Below are 19,010 nucleotides of genomic sequence, written 5' to 3'. Positions count from 1 at the left end.
ACCTTCACAAGACAACACAGTCTAAACAATTATATTTCTTTAGTCTTTCTCATTCATCTGGAGTTTGCTTAAAAATGTCTGTTGTTTCTGCAGAAGGCCTGGAGTTGCTCAGAGGCATTTACAAGGCTCTAGCTTCGCACTGGAGCTTTTCTGTGGATATGACAGCTTTCAACAGGAAAAAAGAACACCCAATTCACAGAAGCCACCACAAACTTTCCCCACACAGCAACTTCTGCTAGCACACTAAAATAAAACAACAATACCATACAACAGCTTGGGGCCAAGGAGTTAAGAGAAGTAAACAGAACAGAAGAAAATTACAGTAACCACTGACTTAAAAATCACATTTCGCTACACACTAATTTCTAGATGACGATTTTTTACTGAAACTGAGATAAAGTTAAACCATCTCTCCCAACAATCTTCAAAAACTGTGTTTCAAAAGCAGGAACTTGGCAAATGTCTCTGAATACATGAAGAGGAGTCTATCTTTCAGAGCTTAAGTGTTCCTTTGCTATATATATGTCACTTTCTTTGGGAAGAAAATAAAGGAATTACATCATTTGCTAGACTGCATTAGAGACAAACAGAAAAAAGCAACAGATGAATGTCAAAACAATTCATCAGTGGTGGTCTTTTCTTTAGTTTATGAACATCCACATTATATCATTGCTGAAGTCAGTGTCAGGGAAATTGGGTCTTAACTGAAGACTGTTTTAAATCCAGAGGAAATACCCTTTGTAGCACATGTAAGAATGTAAAGTTTATCATGGCAGGAAGCCCTGCTGAAAGCTTACAGAAAAATGAAATATTTCTGTGCTACCAGACACCACAAGAGACAAATTTTAAGTTGCAAGAATAGAATGTTTCCCAAAGCTTTGTGTAGCTAATAGAATTTCCATCCACACTTTTTTTTAGGATTTTAAAGTGCTCATGTTTTGTGCACTTTAATTTAAGCAGAATTTAGCATGTAGAATAATAAGACTTTGTCTATTGGTCAGAAGAACTGAATTATTCATTATCATCAGTGTTAACATGATTAATTTCAGTTTAGCAGTTTCTCTTAGATGTATTCTAAAGGGATGCGAGTTGCTAAAATTGTGCCAAGTTTAATTTTACTTAGGAGACCTGACAACTTGTATGTGTACATGGCTGAGATGATTGCCACCCCTTCTTGCTTCCCCCCTGCATGTGCAGCCCTCAAAGAGAAAATGGACACAAACCACTTTGGCAGACAGAAGGAAATCTGTAACCCCAAACAACTTTCTCATAGTGCCACCATTGGATTCAGACTTCAATATTTCTCCAAATTCCTCAACAAGTATTTAAGCAATAAGCTACCGTTTACCTGGTCTAACTACCAACTATGCTCACTGATGCTTAATGCGGGTCTTTACAATTCCAGCTGCATGCTCCACACCGTATGGCTTATATAAAAGCCATTGCCTAGACACCTGTATACAACACTGTCATATCCATCAGTCTAGGACTGTGCCATAGGTGTCCCCTGTGGGGCTTGTCAGGATTACAAAGTCACAGTCTGAGATGGTGACTCCACAGAAGTAGCCAACGGAGACTTGACCGGCTTGACTTGGTGACAGTCATAAATCACACATGCTATATGGGAATTACAGTACCAGAAGTTATATACGTGCTCTCAAGCCAGGGGGCTTCCTTTGAGAATGAGGGCAGGCATTAGGACAACAAATCAATCCCAAATCTAGGGGGAAACTCTGCAGATTCTGGTCAGGAGAATGAGAAGCAGAAAATCAGGCTAGGAGGGCCCTCTCCTTCTTCTCCCGGTGGTAACTGCTGCCCCACAGTGCCAACCAACCTCCTCTCCCAGCTCTGCCCCTATAGCAAAATCTAACCACTAATGACCACCACGAGTGTCCGTGTCATGGTCTCATTACAAAGCATTAGGGCAAGTCATCTGGGCTCTTGTCAGTAGTCTCATCCAGCAAATCCAGACTCATTAGAAGGGGAAGGTGGCTCTGCCCTGTGAGCAAGAAAGAGCCTGCAGCACTCAGCTGCCAGCAAGTCCCTCTCAGAGTCCCTGTGAAAGGAAATCAAAAGACATTAAAAAAACTGAATGTGTGGTTTATTATATTTAAGATTCTATTTGTCTATAGGGTTTAAATATGTCTGTCATATAGTTAACAGTAAATTAATGTATTCTTACATGTTCAGTATTTTGATACACAGTACAGGACTACAAATGTGGTAAAGGAGCATGGGAAATTACTATTTCCTTGATGCATGTATCAAATCCTGCAGCACCACTTAAAAGCTTGGACTAAGGACTCAAGCTGCAGTATTACAAGCGCTACTAAATAAACCAAAAAACATACCTACATTAAACATTAGAGAAACAAAACAAATGACAAAAGGTTTTAATATTTAAGATTTGATACAGGATTAAAATACTAATATTTTTAATGTCCTGGTTTCAAATTAATAAATATAAAAACAATATAAAAATATACACCAGTTGATAAAAGGATGCACTGAGTAAGGTTAGAAAGCTAAATTTCACTTTCAAACGTATGCAGGTATGTCTTTAGGGAGAGGATTTCTGTGTAGCTGCGACTGGTCTTTCGGAAGAAGTCCAAGCTTGTGAGCTGTTCGATGTCACGCACCCGCGCAGTGTGCATCTTAAGCAGATCTTCAACCCACTTTGATTCATCTTCCAAGCTCTGAAATGGGAAAAAAAACCATTATAACATGCCATGCCAAAAAGCAACTCTAAAAGCAAATGTAGCCTTTCTAAAAGTTAGGTCCATTTGAACAATCTCTGAGCACTACTCAGGAACAACTAAGGTAAGGTTCCCTAAGATGAAGGAAGCCTAAGGTAAAGGGGTTCACAGAAAACAGGTTTGAAGCTTCAGATGCAAGATCATCCCTACAGTTTTATTTTTGGACCCATTTTAGGATATAGGCTGAGACAGGGGCCAAAGTCATCTGTGGAAAGCTGACTCAACATTGCAGGTGTTTCAAAAAAGCACGCATACTGCTCTTAGAAGATCCATAGGTCATTATATAATTTTTATCTCGCAGAAAGAGCTCCATATTTATCAGTCATTCCGTATTATCAAAACCCACACTGAACTCTCCCCCATGCATTATTCTCGTCTGATCAGCACCTCCTCTAAACTTTACTCTTTGCCATTAGTAGATCATTATGATTAATTTCAATAATGAGGCTAAGGTTTCTGGTGGTACCTGTAAAACACTGTTATTATAACATACAAGTTATTCACTGATAGAACAAATACTTTGACTAAAAGTTTTCCCGTATGAAAGAATCAAGAAGGCAATTTTCCCAGGGTCATTTGCAGTCCAACTCGGGCTGCGTGGATGCAATATCTCTTAGAGGACTGGTCCAAGGGACACAGAGAACCAACACAACAGCTCCAAAAGGGGCAGGTCCTGCTCTGCTTCCTATCACTCCCCTCCTCCTGGCTGCTTGTGCCCGTTGCTTGCCTTGTGCCAGCTCTGTGCCTGTTAGAGACATCCACAAACTAATTTAACTCATTTTTTCATGAGAAAACCAGCCCTGCAAAACAGCGGAGTTTTTGGCTGTTTGAGTGAGTTAAATCAGCTCAGTGACGTGTCCCAGGAGCAGGACAACCAGCACCTGCGACTACAAGGCTGGGAGCAGACGTGGGAAAAGCACAGAGCAAACAGGACTTTCCCCCTTTCGGCCTCACAGGCTAGCACGTTAGCACCCCTGCCAGGAAGCCTCGCGTTAGGGAAAGGAGATTTGTGCTGAGGGCGTCCAAACACGGCATATGTGACCCAGAAATCTTACTGATAAAATTCTTTCATTTCTGTGCTTACTCCTGAATTAATCCCCTTTCAACTGCCTCAGCAAGGTCTTCCTGTGAAGGGGTCCTCTCACAGACAAAAACTAAGCTTCAGTAACCACAGAGACTACCCAAAGCAGTGGAAGTGCCACAGACCAGGCTGTGTGTCTCTCTGTAAAAGCCAGGAAGGTGAGTGTGATCATTTGCACAGAGAGGACAACTGGGGCACAGCCAGCTGCTCTAAAGCATATGTCCATGACCATTCAGCACCCATCTGTTTTGAAACAGGAAGCTTTTTAGCTCCAAAACTATTTTGCCTTTTCCTCTCCATGTCGATAGCAACCTGAGGCCCAAAACCACATCTGAAATATGAAATGAGAGATGCAAATTAAGATGGAAAAAAAGGGAACATGCTCTGCTCCTTCCGCTCAGCCTGCCCATGCTCCAGGAACACGGCTTGGCAGCACACACCTGCAGGAAATCCCTTGCTCAGCATTCAGTCTGGTGATCGAGTTGCTAGTCTGCAGATGGGCCTAAATGAGGTTACTACTGTAAATGTAATTACTGTGAGATTTTCTCGTCTTCAAGCCTTCCTTTTAAACAGGAAATCTGCATTTTACAGAGCTCAGATGGAAGTCCCCTTGCTACAAAGTTCAGCTTTTGAACTACAAGGATGACTCAAAAAAGTTTGCAAAAGAACTACTATATCAATAGATCACAGGACTGTGAGCTGCGTTTTAAACCAAATACAGCAAGAGAACTTTTGCATAACCCTAGAAAATCAGTCAGTTGATCTGTGTTTTAGTTTCTCCATTCCACAACTAACCTGTGAAATCTTAGATCCAGCAACAAGGTTTTTAAACACATTGATCAACTAACATGGTATTATATTACTGCAAAACAACTGATTAAGTGTATACATTTAAAATGATACTATTTTCTCCATCTGTGCCAATTAGTCTGACCTCAACAGCACTCAATAATAAGACTTTTAGTGAGTCTTGGAAGGAAAAAACAACTGAAGACATGGAGCTCAATAGAAACAGGCAATAAAATAGGAGAGTAATGTAAGATTTCTTTGAAAAGATACCAGATATTCTAGACCAAAGAATTGCAGTGATATCCATCTCTGTGATATCAACAAAGTATATGTGAGAAATTATTAGTTGGAAAGCTGAAGATGTGCAGAGTGTAAACAGGTGGATCAGGAAATGGCTTATTAAAAGAGGTATTTAAAGATTCTGCTGAAAGGGAAAACAGTGGCCTGGAGGAGTTTCTAGCAGAGTTCCTCCAGCTTTAGTCTTGGAACTGATTTTATTTAATATTTCCACAAGTGCTTTTTGTGCCAAGGTCATTAAGCGTGCTAGCAAAAAGCAGTTGGGAGCTCCTGTCAATGCAGAGGAAGACTGGAATGTCATACTGGAAGATCCGGACGCCTTGAGGGTTGGAACCATCAATATAGTATGAAATTGGGTTTTCATCTTTGATGCTGAGAACTTCTGGTAAGCTGTGTGGGAGCTCCTCAGGTGAGACAGCAGACAGAGGAGAAGAACCTGGGTGTGCTTATTTATCACAGGATAAATAAGTGAGCCACCATTATAATATGGCTGTGGAAAAAGCAAATACTAGAAAGTATCAGAAGAGGCAGGTCCAGTGAAAAGAATACTATTTTCATTTTGAGATCTCAGCTAGAATATTTTATCTCATTCATGTCCCAAAAGAAATTCAGGCTGGAACAAATGCATAGAAAGGCTACTAAAATGCTCATCCTCTCTTACAAGAGGAGTAAAAAAGAGCCTGAGTCTCCTGTGAATAGAGAGAGGTATATACCTAGAGTATAATCATAAATCATCAGGAGGGGTAAAACCCAAAGAAGCCCAGTGAAGTCATAGAAAGCCATAGAAAAATGTTGACACAAGAAGAAATGAGTATAACCTCACCATGAATAAACACAGTTTGGAAACGAGACAAATTCTAATGAGAAGAGTAGCGGTGTTCTCCAACGGCCATATAAAGAGAGAGAAAGTGTGTGCAACAAGAGCAGAGAGGGAAAGCTAATATTCCTGCAGATCTTAAAAGAAAGCTATGGAGAGGTTAAAGGAAAATTCTCATATTATCCCAAGCGTTTCATCCATGAAGCATTTGAGGTTTTACACAGTCACTTCTTTGAACAAGCCAGATGCAATACCATGTGCAAGAGTAAGACTGACAGCACACATGAGTGTCAAAATTTTGCCTAACTATATTTTGATTTAAAAGCTACATTTAAACATTTTTGTAGTGGCTCTTTGCTATGTCAATCACAGGGTAATATCTATTAATGACTGCGCAGTAGCGCTAACATTGCACACAGAACTGTAAATACATATACCATATGTAGCACAACTTACACAGAAAAGAAACCCAGGCTGGAATGTAAAAGATCAAAGAGGAAAAAGGCCATTATTCTGAGCATTTCATGAAAAAGATTTCAGCTGTTTAAGAGGACAATGACACCTACCAGTTAGAGCACAATGTAGGGGGAAAAAAAAAAAAAAGATTTTGTCACAAAATGTCACAAAATCACATATGAGAAGAGATATGAAGGCACAGGCACTAACAAATGCCAGATTAGTAACTTCCAGATCACCAACTGGACCTTGATTCAAAGGTCCAGCAGGAAAGCCATCCAGAGAAAAAACACAATGAAATATACGTAGGATCTTCTGAACGTTCAGATAGAAGACATCTTTCCCAAAGCAGTTAAGAGTCTAAATAGGAGGAAGCCAGACCTCTTCAAGAGAGAGGGGGACTGCTCCAAAAGTTTGTTTTTTAAAAAGAGAGACCTGAAAGCAATGTTTGATGAATGAGAAAGAGACACTGTTCCAGGTGAATTGTGTACAGAGACAGAATGACTATTTCTGCTTGTAGCTGGAAAAGGAGTTTTAACTTTTTGTGCCAATACAAAATTCGTAACATTAATGTGTTCAGTCAGGAAATAGACTCCTGGCAGCCTATAGTGACAAGTCTGTGTGCAGGAACCCGCACAGCCGTGCAATGGGAGAACAAGTTCAGGCGGAAGGACAAGGCGAAATACAGCTGCCCGTGATGACTGCTGCCCTAGCAGAGCGCAGTAACCCGTGGGGACTGTACCAGCTCTCCTGCTGCATGATCAGCTATAGAATATTCGTGTTACTTTCTAAAGCTCTGACCAAACCCAATCCTTTGTACTTCACCAAGATTCTTACGCTATAGGATTTTTCATCCTAAAGGAATACGAAAATGGAACCAGGAGGGTATCTGTTCATCTCTGTGATTGCTGGTAAAGAGAACCCAAAATTCCCTCTTGAATCAAGACATGTCCTGGAAACAGCAAGAGTTTGCACTCTACCCTCAGAAGACAGCAGAGGGACACTGTAACAACTATATTCTACCTGCATATGGAAATAGACTTCGATAAAAACCATTGGGCTTGCTGCCACCACGATACATCCTAGGCACAGAGCCTTTCCCCCCAGCCTGCTCTGAGGTTACACTGACAGAGTCTGGCAAAACATGCAAGCCAACAAGTTGCTTACTGTGCTGCCAACTTACTGCATGTCAGCTCTTCCAGGTAATTTTATTGTGCAGTAATAGTTCTACGTTTTCTCTGATAGCCGCATTTATCATGAAAGAGCACTTTTGTCTAATGAGTGGAACACGACACTTTACAACAGAGTCGCTGCCCTGTGGTTTCATTCGAGACTTCGGTGAGGCCTAGCACCTTTCAACTGTAACTGGGTTTCACATATCCCATGGTCATATTTATCATGGGGCTGCAATAAGGCAGCAGAACCTCGCTGAACTTACATTGCAGCTCTCGTCGTTGTCAGGCCGATGGGGGAGTATGTAGGAGAGAACCGAGAGTGGCCCATCGCACTTGTCAGCAGGCTGCGTGAAGTCTAAGCAGCTGGTTATGATGCTGTAGTAATGAGTTGGGACAGGGATGGCACTGCCTTCCACAAACCTGCGGTGGAAAGGGAGATCATCACAGATAAAGCAAACATTTACCCACAGAGTATTAACCTATCTGGAAGAAGGGGTTACACAAACAATATGATCTTCCCTCCCCTACATGAGGGTATGCATGTATTTTGTCGAGATGTGTCTGAATATTAAACTCAGTCTTAAAATGAGCATTCAGTTAGCTCATGTTTTGATACTGTGCCATGGAAATACCACATGCTGATTTCTAAAAGGCTTCTTCAGTTCAGGGGTATAGGCAGAAAGCCCTATTGAATTAACAAAAGGTTTGAGTATCTAACTCAATAGCACTATGATATGCTCTGATATCCAGCTGCTCACTCTTAAGCTCTAGAGAACATCAGAGAAAAGAGATTTTTTGAAACATAAATTAGCTTCATCTTAAGGGTGAATGAACACTTGATTTCAAAATCAAAGCGAAGAGTTATCTAGTGAATTGCCATTCCTGTATTTTTTCACTGTCCTACTTATAAGGGTCATGAAGAAAAATCTTTTTTGAAAGAGTCAGAAAATCCACATAGCTTATCTAGTGGTTTTATTGCTTTCAAAAATCACCAGCAATCATGGTTCAAGTTAGTATTCTATATCTCCTCCCCAAAATTAATGTGAAAATATTGAATTGTTTAAGATAAAGGCATCATTAAGTGAAGCAATAGCAAATCAGTTTAAACTCTTACTGTTTTATTTTGTCAGGTGTATCATGTAAACCGTCATAGTCATAGTCAAAGATTGGTCCACTTATAACATTGATTCCATTTCGTTCAGTGGCATATCTCTTCACCAAAACTCTTTGGAAATAATTCCATACCTCTGCAGGGAAAACAAAAAAAACAAACAAATAAATAATAATAATAAAAAAGCAAACACCATGATTTGGATGAGTCAAAACCTGCCTAATTTATAAATAATCTTTTTCTGCATGAAGATAAAAATTCAGTGGACATCATTCACCCTACAGTTGAAGAAATCAAAGAGTAAGCATTACAGATTTATTACAGTTTCATTCAGTTTTGGCCAATAAAGCCTATTCAGACTTCTTCTCTATTGATTTTTTTTTTCCAACCAGTGATAAAGGAAATGCACAGTACCATTCTAAGGCTGGCATTGTGATAGATACTACACAGAGAGCTTGCTGTTCCATCACTAGCAGTTGCAACAGCTATTCACACACATACACTTTTGATATCCTTATAAACACTTCCTTTGTCTTTCTTATCTAGTTTCAGGGACTGATGCTATTTTTTTTTCCTTCTAAACAGGAAATAATACCATGATTAAAAGCAAAAACCAACCATTTTAAAAGAAAGGCCAGTATGAAGGTCACATTCTTTCAGTTAAATTCTTCTTGGATACAAAATGTCTAACTTTTAAATTAGGTGCAGCCTGGTATGACCAAATTATGGTATGGCATTTCAGTAGATGTCTCGCCTAGAGAGGAATTTTAACCACAACTTTTAGAAAGAGCAAGACACAATCCCACCACACTCTCCTCAACCTTAACAAGTTCAGGGTACAGAAACGGGATCCCCAGTTACATAATTTTTTGCCTCCCCTTTTTTTTATATATATATATTAACAGAAGCTTGTCTAAACAAAGCATCTCAAACTTGTAAAAGTTTAACCTTCGGTTCGCCAGCTCAGATGTAATTCCATGGTACCCCAGCACTGATGGCAATGCCAGTTTAAGCAATTCCCCTCCCTTCCCCAGTGCACTTTTTCTTTTTTTCTTAAGACTATTCAGTGCCATATGAACTCATTGCTCAAGTTTGTGAAGAGGACCCCACAAGCAGTGGTCTAACAAGAACCGCAGCTGCGGTAACCAGCTGGCAGTTCCACTCCTCTGGCTGCTCACTCCACCAATGCATCAGCCTTAACAATAAAAATAACCCAACAAGAAAAGCATTTTTTCTGATTTTCCAACTGAAATGCAGTTTCCCATCTGCATTCCCAGCACAGGTGTATAGACAGCAATGTCGGTGCAACTGGGAGCCAGCACAGGGGCAAGATCTTGCAGTTCCTGGAAAGTATAAGTGCTTAAGCCAGACTCACTACTGAAAGGATGCATACAGAATTATTGCCTGAAGGGGGACAGCAAAATAAAATAAAATTAAATTAAAAAAGCAGGAGAGAGGGCTTGTGCAGCCAGCACTGCCACCAAAGCCAGTGTAGCATAAAACTGCCACCTTATATTCCCTCAGCTGTGAAAACTTCCATATAATGAATGGTCTCAGCTCTCTGCATTGCAACCTGCACACCTGTAGTAGTTCATAATTCCTCAGGAATTATATTAGTTCCAACATTTACTTTTAGGGAATCCTTCGCTCCCTGCTGATAAAGCGGAACACCACAGGACAAAATGAGCTGCTTATGGTTGGTTGCTCTCCAGTGATTAGCATCTCAGCTAGTTTGCTTAGATTAGTATTAGCATAAAAAGCATTTTTATAAATAGTGGTTTCAGAGTGGGAATTCCCCAATAATTTTGCACTCTGTAATCAGTTACATGCTTTTGCTCAAATTTCCAGCAAACATCACCACTTGTTCCTACTTAGAGGATTTTGGTTAAAAACACTTTTTTTGGTTAAAAAGAAAAAGCCTCCCATATGCTTTGATGTTTATCCAAACCTCCCTGGTCTAAAATCTGAACTGTAATTCTCACAAGAAGAGGCTATTGAGATTCTTCCAAGGTTTCCCAGGTCCTGCCAAGCCAAAAATGCCACCAGAATAGTCTGATGGGTTTCCTACCTCTTGGCAAAGCTAGAGAAAAAAAGGGATGTGCAGACAAAAGTAATGTTAATACACTATTCATAGAGCCCTGAAAGCTTCAGCTGGTTTTAGATCACTCTTCATTTTTCCATAAATTGGTTTCCTCTTCCTTTTTCTTTATAGGTAATAAACATGTTTGGTCCACCTCTAAGGATACAGTAGAAAATTAAAAATAATCGAGTCGCCACTTGACTCTGAACTACAACAACACAGGCTATGTGCACACTCCCAGGCTGCTCCAGTTGAAAAGTAAAACATGTTGCTTGAGCATATGCTGCACTAACTTGGGGGACAAACAAGAAAATTTGAATTGTCTTGTACAAACTGAATTACTATGGCACGAAGCACAGCTGCTGAGCTACAGTTACTCACCATGTCTGTGCTCCTATCTTAGTCCAGATCTGAGGAAAATATCGTTAGCTTAAACTCTCCTTGTGGCAGTTTGCCTGCCCATATCCAAATTTATACAGATTCCCACACACATTATCTGCTGGCTGCACCTAACTGAAATTTATGTTCTAAACTCCCATCAATTCATACCATAGTTTAACAGCCATAACATTAAAAAAAATTACAATAAGTTTGGGAAAGAGAAGAAACACCATGGAAATGTCACTTACTTTTGAAGGCAGGATACATTGGAATGACATTTGTTATTAGAAAGGCATCATATTTTGCTTCTGCAGAGGAACTTAATTCTGAAAACAATAAAACAGAAAAATATTACAAATTGAAGTATCAAAAATTCAAGGAACACAAAAATGTTTTCAAAAAACAACTTTCAGCAGCAATCAAAAGGAATAGTGTCTTCTAAACAGAGATCTGAAATCTTTATTCAGAAGTACACATTATATGCATAAAATTTATTCTTACTTTAATGTGACAGCTGGATGTGGAATGTAGGGATTTTACCTTTGCTTCAACTGTCAACCATTTCAAAATATTTTTATAGCTCATCTATTTTTATAGTCTCCAAAGTCAGAGAGTTGCTTTGCATGCTTTTGCAAAATAGGCACGCAGTTTCCAGGGCAAAGACTGCCAGATTATCCTCTCGTTCCAAGCAAGCCTCCTGCACCAGTAATTCCATATCTCAGATCTGTTCTTTGAAGTATTTCAGTCACTGAGCGAGGAAGGCAGAGCAAAGCAGCTCACAACTGCGAGACGCTCCAGTTGTGTCCTTTGAACACTTACTAATCCCAGAAGACCACAGCTACAGTTTGCCCCAAGACTGAACAAAGGTAACCGCACTAGGAGAATTTGGGACGCTCATTTACATAGGTTTGCTACTAGCATTGTTTTGATATGATGACAGAACTTTTTTACAGTATGCAACAGTCCAATATGGATTTATAAATTAGATGTACATTTATCTCTCTGCTGTTAGAACCCAAAATTAAAAACTTTGGCTAGATTCTCAGCTGGTATAAACTGGTATCCATGCACCAACTTCAAAGAAGAAATATCAAATACTAGTAGCCAAGGATTTCTCCCTTCATCCCTACTACTGCATACACACTCCTGATTACAGAGACCCCAGCTTTGTGTCCTTACTTGCAGATTTAGAGTCCAGAGGGGAGCACTGTGATAGCGATACAGTTTTGTGCATTACCACGGCCAGGGAATACCATGCTCCGTCACCTTGGTCTGTGCTACAGCACACGGACTTGATTTAAAGACTGACCATTGGAAGGTCGCTGGCTGGGTTACTGCCATTAGTGACAGCTATGGAAACGTTATAGTCTTCATCACTCTGTCTACCTTCAACTTTCAGCCTTCATCTATGGGATCAAAGGGCCAGGTTTTGATGACTCTCTTCTTGTTTAAATGTTCCTACTCCATGAAAATCCTCTTTTTATTGTTTTTTAGCTCAAAGGGGACACTGCAACCATTTCTGTGCAGGAAGCTAGACACTGGTTTGAAATCTCTCTCCAGTCCTGCGGAGGGGAGAGGCCACAGTTGTGCCACCTTCCTTTGCTCTCATCCCCTCCACCCACCCAGATGCAATGCCAGCTCATGGTATTAAGCCTTTGGTCCTGTGCAAGTGCAGTAAGAACCGTATATCCACCCCATCCCTATGTTTGACACTGCTGCAGAAATAACTTTAAATTCTGCAGACTTTCCACATAAACTTACGAGGAGGGAACAGGAACCCATAGGATAATTGTTTGTCGCCTCTGTAGGCTGCACAGCTCTGACTGTTTCCTGGAGAAATGCGCAGGTCAGGCCTCACGCAGCTGCTTAGGTGCTCAGGGACACCAGATACCTCAGCCTGCATTGAAAGACATGCATTGAAATCACAAGAAAGGCAGTTCCTGCATTTATATCTAAAAGGGAGTTATTTAAGCAAAACAATTTCATATAACCAACAGATTAGATGGAAGGCCTTGTACAGAATGAAGTAACCCACCACAGCTGTACAGCCGAGCCCTTACTTTAGGTAGCAGAAATCACCATTAGACACTATCCAAATGTAGAAGCTAATTCTCCTGGGAAAACAAATTCCCACTGAGAAAAACTTAGAAAGGAAATGAAAATAGGAAATGAAATGAAAACAGGTCCTCTGTCTTAAAAACTGTTATCTTCTGAAGGAAATAAAGAATTTGTTGTTATTTTCAATAGTATTCAGCATCATTTCTGGCAGAGAAGTCTATTTGGGGAAGAGGAATTTTTAAACCTCAGGAATAGAGCTATGAAACAGACTTTACCAGCATTTTTCAAGCAATTTCCAAGAGCAGAGAGAGCACTGACCTGTTTGGAAATAGTGTAGGATGTCCAGAGAGGCATCAGGAATGTTTCGCTGTAGCCACTTTCAAAGTCATGGTGATGCAAGATATTGTATTTTGTGCGATACAGTACTGCAGGGCGCCCATATAGAAGATGCCTCTCTACAAATCAGAAGAAATTACATTTAAACTTACCAATGAACACCTTAAACATGGAAAAAAAAAAAAAAAACCCACAGTTGGCCTTCAAACACATGCTGATTTTACAGCAATCCTCAATGGGATCCTGGCCCTTAACAACTGCTAAGGAAACCTTATAATAGAGAAAGCAGTAATTTTTACATATTTTTGGTGGGGAACCCCTTTCCAGGCTTACAACCCACTTTGAGATTACATGTCGCCTTCTGCATTTGAAAGCTTGTCGGGGTCATAAATGTTTACTTAGAAATGACTGAGAGCATGGAAATGGCTCAGAGCATGGAAAGAGGCAATTTCTCCAAACACAGGAGACTCCAGAACGGTCTTTGTATCCACATTTCAGCTGCACATAAAGTGAAAAATACTTTTTTTGTAGCTTTAAGCCAGACCCTATCTTATCACTCCCTGCTACTCCTCTCTAGACTTTCTCTCCTTCCTCTGTTTTCTGTACAGGAGAAGGTCCCCCACAAAAGGAAGGCAAAATTGCTCACTCACTGAAACAATTTTTTTTCCACTTGGCTGATGAAGATGATATTCTAAAGACTGATGTGTTATTTTCTGTCAGTAACATGAAAGAAAAACAACAAACAAACAAAAAAACCCTTTTCCTAGCTTTGGCTCCAAAAGGACATCTTCAACTCTGCAAAACTTGCTTTTCTTTTGTAGTGGAGGCATGATATGTTTAAATATCTCCAGCTATCTCAAATAAGTTTGTTTATAGAAGGACAAAAATATCATTAAAACCAAAAAGAAGAAAAATAAATTTCCTGGCAAATCTTCCCTTGTGCTGCATGATTCATCAGTTTTGATAATCATCTGGAAAACAGTCTTGGCTTGCTTTTGGAAATCAAACATAGAAACAAGGTAAGTAGCCTAACACTGTTTACTGATAGGAATTTAACCTGGAAGAAAAGGGCATGTTTATTAGTGTTTGACTCCAACTAGAGTATATTTTTATAGGACACAGGAAAGAAAAGTAGAGCACTCCTTGTCTAAGAAAAAAGGTCATATACTTCTTTTATTTAAGAGAAACTGAAGGAATATTCTTCTGCTTGTGAATAACAACATCAGCTAAAGATGCATGGTTCATGACAAAAAGAAGGGAATTACCAACTAAACACAGGAAGAAATGTTAATGTGCAAAAGTCTGTCATAAAATACAACGGACTAACTTGAACATATTAGAATTGTTTATTGTTTAAAAAAGAGGCACTTAATTCCAGTTCATGAACAACTTACAGATAAACAACTGAAATTGATTTAAATGTCATTTTTTAAACTCCAACAAAAATATTAATTTTATACTACTGAAGTGAAAAAGCATCAGAACCTAGGGCAAAATAAAAATGTTGAGACATTTAGGAGTACGTTGATTTTTTTCCCATTGCCAGAAATCGTCACAGCAGAGAATAACTCTTCACTAATTGAAAAAAATCTGTTTAACAAGATGAAAGCCTATGAAAGACCTCACTTTACACAATGCGTTGGATCATTTATAAAAAGTGGTGTTTGGGTTTTTTTTCTCTCTCATTTCAGTATGGACACAAGCTTAGTAAAAGTTATTGCAGCACAATACATGTAATAAAAATGTCAACAAATTTTACCTGGCTCATCTGGCACTTTATGTTTTGAGAGAAGCTGCAAAAAGGCAATTAACTTGCAGACAAAAAGGAATAGTTTCACCCATAGAAACTAAAGGATTGGCTGTATTGCTGGTTCACTGTAGTAAAATTGAAGTAGCAGCAGCTTCATGAGAATTTTTTTATTTTTAAATCTCCTTATCTATCTGATTTGAAGTATGTTAAGTCCATGTATAAACTCAAAGCTTGAGATTTTGCTAAATTGCAGGGGGGGAATGCTATAAATTATTATGCTGAACTGGATCACAACTGCAAGAAGAAAAGCTGTGCTTTGATGTACCTTTAAGACAGCATTGCTGCTCCCAAAAGCAGTTCCCATCCCCTCTTCTCTGGCCTCTCATCCTATTTCTAAGTTTTAACCTGGCCCGATACCCTGGGTGACAGTACAGCCACCCAAACTCTGATGCTGTCATGGAGCAGGGAGGGCACGGGAACTCGCCTCCAGGAGAGCAGGGGATGCTTTTTTCTGGAAGAAACATTGACCTGAACGCTGATGAGGGACCGAATCAGCCTTAGCATCTCTGAACCAGCAAAGTAATTGTGCATTTGTTTACTGAACAGGTTCAGCGAATAACCTGCATCCTAAAAACTAAGCGTTACAAAGCAAGTCAGAGTCAGATGGCCAAAAGAACTGCACGGTCCTTTTTACCAGTGACCAAGTGAAACCCAAGACTGAACATTACTGGTAAAACAGTGTGCAAACATGGTACATGTTCCTTTTTACCCCATTTATTGCTTGTGATTGAATGGCACGCTGTGCCGCGCTCCCTCTCCTCTCCTTTCTTCTTCTCCCTTTCCACAACAGAGATGAGACCTCTGAATGGTGATGGAAAGCAAAAGCTAAAACTTGTACCACACTGAGTGATACTTTGGCCATGGTTATCATAAAAGACAGCATGCATTTCCTTACTTGAGCAGCACTTAGTCTTATGCCTGTGTGCTATTTTGACAGTTATTTGAAAGGATAGTGTACTACACAACATTAATTAAGCTAAAATAGGTGTTTGTCTGGTATTAGCGATGCGGTCTAAGTTGCAAAAGAAAACAAAAATCGTTTTTATTAACTGAGTCGCCAGGTTCTTACCTTCTGTTCCTTTGACATGAAAGCGCTTATTGAGTTCATCCAACTTGTTCTTCTCAAGAATAGAAAAAAGGAACAAGATTAGGATCACTGGAGCATTCTGACATCTTATTTTACTAGGCATCTAGCAAAACAAAACTAGTGCTATAAAACACTGACAATTTCTTTGTTTCTTGTTTTACAAGAAGCATTAATTGTTTCATAAGGGCACAGAACACTTCATAGAAAGGATTTGGGGAATTCTTATAGCTCAAGCCTTCTAAAATATGATAACATGGCTATAACTTTCGTAGGCAATTACTGCTAGTAGTGGAAGTATCAGCAGATCCTAAACATCTACCTTGTCATCGCATGTACATCCTATATCATAATCTGATGCAGAAGGAAGAGCTACAGGATAGAGTGGTTTAGCAACTTCATCTGGCACGGTTGGTTTATAAACATTGGCTCTCAGCAGGTGATTTAAACTTCCATGAGTTCCATTATTGGGAGCAGGCTTTAATCCAAGCAGATCTGTGAAAACATCAAATGAATGATGATTAGATTGCAAACATATGTATTCAGTAACATCTCTACTGAGCTAAGCAATTTATTTGTAACAGTCTTTACATCTATTACATGCTAATAAATGCTTTTAATGTAACCAAAACGCTAACCTTTTGTCCACATCATAAAACTTCAAGTCCTGCCTGAATAGTGTGGTAGTCTTAATGACAAGAAGGTTAATTTGCATGAAGATTTTGGAAAACAGCTTTATTATAACTACATCTGTGGGTTCCAGTGTAAACCTGCAGGCAATCTGGTGATCTTCACACCAGCCATCTGGAACACAGAGTTACTAGTCACCAACTTTACAGACAAGGGATAGTTACCCTTTTGCTATTTCATGATTTTAAACAATTTAAATGAGTGAATTACACCTTCACATTGAAAGTTTTATCCTCTGGAAAATCGGTATTAAAGAAAAGATCATAACCAATATCTGCATACATCATCAGACTCTACTTCACTGCTACAGTAAGAGTACAACAAAACCATATTAGGAGATACTGTAGAAAACTAAGTGATGCCCCTGAGCTGTTGCATGAGACATGCAGGCGCAGAAGCAATCTTTGGATTCAAGTCACCTTCCTAGACTAACGAAGCATGGACACCACATACTGTAGCGGTGCATATTTGATCTCGGCCAAGCTGCAAGCAGCAAAATTATTTTAATGCCCTTTACTAGCCAGTTGCTAGAGTAGAACAAACCCCAGCCCCTGAGAAGCACGTTCTGCCCTCCCAGCCAAAGGATGAGTGCCCAGGAAGGAGGGAATAGGGACGGGATACAAGGAGGGAGTCAGGACATCAGCTCTCATCTGCCTACATGGATCCCTGAAAGCCCCATTAGCTAAAGCATCACGCTTCCTTCACAATTCATCCAACAGGTAGCTTACCACACATGACATTGTAAAGTTCAATATTTTCAAAAGGAGGTACTTTGGTCTTGTATTTAAATGTAGGGCCGTAACCTATAAAGACAGTCTTTAGAAAAAAAGAGAGAAAAATACAAAAGAAGAGAGTTAAACGGTAGATTTTTTCAGTGAATATATACATTTTAGAGACCTCTAATTTCTTCTGCCACCAATGACCCACCCATAAAGATTATTGCACTGCTCATACCTGCATGCTGTTTATCTTATTGTCATAGCCATGGTCTCCATGGAAGAAACATTTTCCCGTAGGTTTCTTGTAAACGTCCACAGCTTTCCTAAATTGAAAAAGCATTAGCGAGTTTCTCAGGGTTGTAGTTAGGGTTGCTGACCAAGCATTGTACTTTTGGGATAGGAGGGACAGGACTTCAAAGGCAGTAAGCTGCTCATCTTTCCTTCACAAGTAGAGGGGAGTGCAGGCTCATCTGACAACCCCCGTGTTAAACACGGGCACCGCAAAGCCACATCTCAGTTTTGCGGCAGCTTCGTTCTGAAGGATGCGGCCAGACTTCACAGCTCCAGCTCTCCCCCGGAGCAAGCGGAGTGTGACGCTCACCACCAACGAGGACAAGAAGCAAATGCATCACCCCAGCGAAACTCCGAGGGAGGTACTGCAGCTGGCTATGCAAGCGGATCGTCATTTTAGCCGTGGTCTCCCAGGAGGATATTCAGTTTCATTTTACTCTTCCCCAAAGACATGGTTTCTCCCCGTGCTCCCAGTACATGGGGGTGCAAACCTAAAAGTTAGCTCTTATCCACTGATAACAACTTTAATGTGTGTACTTATTTTAGCAGACTTTCTCATATCATATCATCTCCTGCAGCCTGGAGATATTTAGGATCATACTCTCCCAATCAGTATAAGGCCAATAGAGGCTTCTAAGAAAGCACTTTAGTGACATTACAATGCTGTAAATGTTGTACAAATGGCAACGCTTTAAAGTCCTTTCACCTGTTCGTCTTCCACACAATAATAATAAAAAAAGAGAACAGCAACAAAGCTGGAGGGAAAAGAAAAACTGGAGAGGGAAAAGAAGAGAAAGATTGTAATGAAGAAAAATATCTGGAAAAATAAGAACTGTGTCATAGGAATGATAATTAACAGCTTGTTCCAGAGTACTTTTTTATATACAGTTTTGAGAAGGACATGAAACGTATAGGCAATCCACACAGTGCACTGGATTATCCTACAGGTTACTTTGTAACCATCCTTATTAAATTGATGCTCAGCCAAAGTTTGATTTTGACCTTGTAAATTACTGGAGTTACAACAACAAACTCTAGAGCTACCCTCTTCCTGGCTACCAATACGCAGTGACTTACAG

General features: G+C 39.8%; 1 protein-coding gene across 2 annotated transcripts in view; it reads right to left on the bottom strand.

Moving 5' to 3' along the window:
* Positions 1-2,084: 2,084 nt before the first annotated feature.
* Positions 2,085-19,010, bottom strand: part of ENPP2 (ectonucleotide pyrophosphatase/phosphodiesterase 2) — a 57,776-nt gene continuing 40,850 nt past the window's right edge. Inside the window, exons 16-25 of one of the 2 annotated variants that reach the window (XM_067292273.1) lie at positions 17,876-17,963; positions 17,650-17,737; positions 16,554-16,726; positions 16,217-16,268; positions 13,320-13,456; positions 12,705-12,840; positions 11,192-11,269; positions 8,486-8,618; positions 7,635-7,791; positions 2,085-2,696 (exon numbers count right to left, since the gene is read on the bottom strand). In XM_067292273.1, the coding sequence (XP_067148374.1) occupies positions 2,526-2,696; positions 7,635-7,791; positions 8,486-8,618; positions 11,192-11,269; positions 12,705-12,840; positions 13,320-13,456; positions 16,217-16,268; positions 16,554-16,726; positions 17,650-17,737; positions 17,876-17,963 (1,213 nt within the window). In that variant the 3' untranslated portion in view covers positions 2,085-2,525. The remainder of the gene's footprint in view (positions 2,697-7,634; positions 7,792-8,485; positions 8,619-11,191; positions 11,270-12,704; positions 12,841-13,319; positions 13,457-16,216; positions 16,269-16,553; positions 16,727-17,649; positions 17,738-17,875; positions 17,964-19,010) is intronic. The other variant, XM_013956825.2, reaches the window with a different exon arrangement.

The sequence above is a fragment of the Apteryx mantelli genome, chromosome 2, assembly GCF_036417845.1.
Source record: "Apteryx mantelli isolate bAptMan1 chromosome 2, bAptMan1.hap1, whole genome shotgun sequence".
In the NCBI taxonomy this organism is placed as follows: Eukaryota; Metazoa; Chordata; class Aves; order Apterygiformes; family Apterygidae; genus Apteryx; species Apteryx mantelli.
The sequence above is the reverse complement of the archived record's forward strand: the minus strand, read 5'-3'. Positions and strand labels throughout refer to the sequence as shown.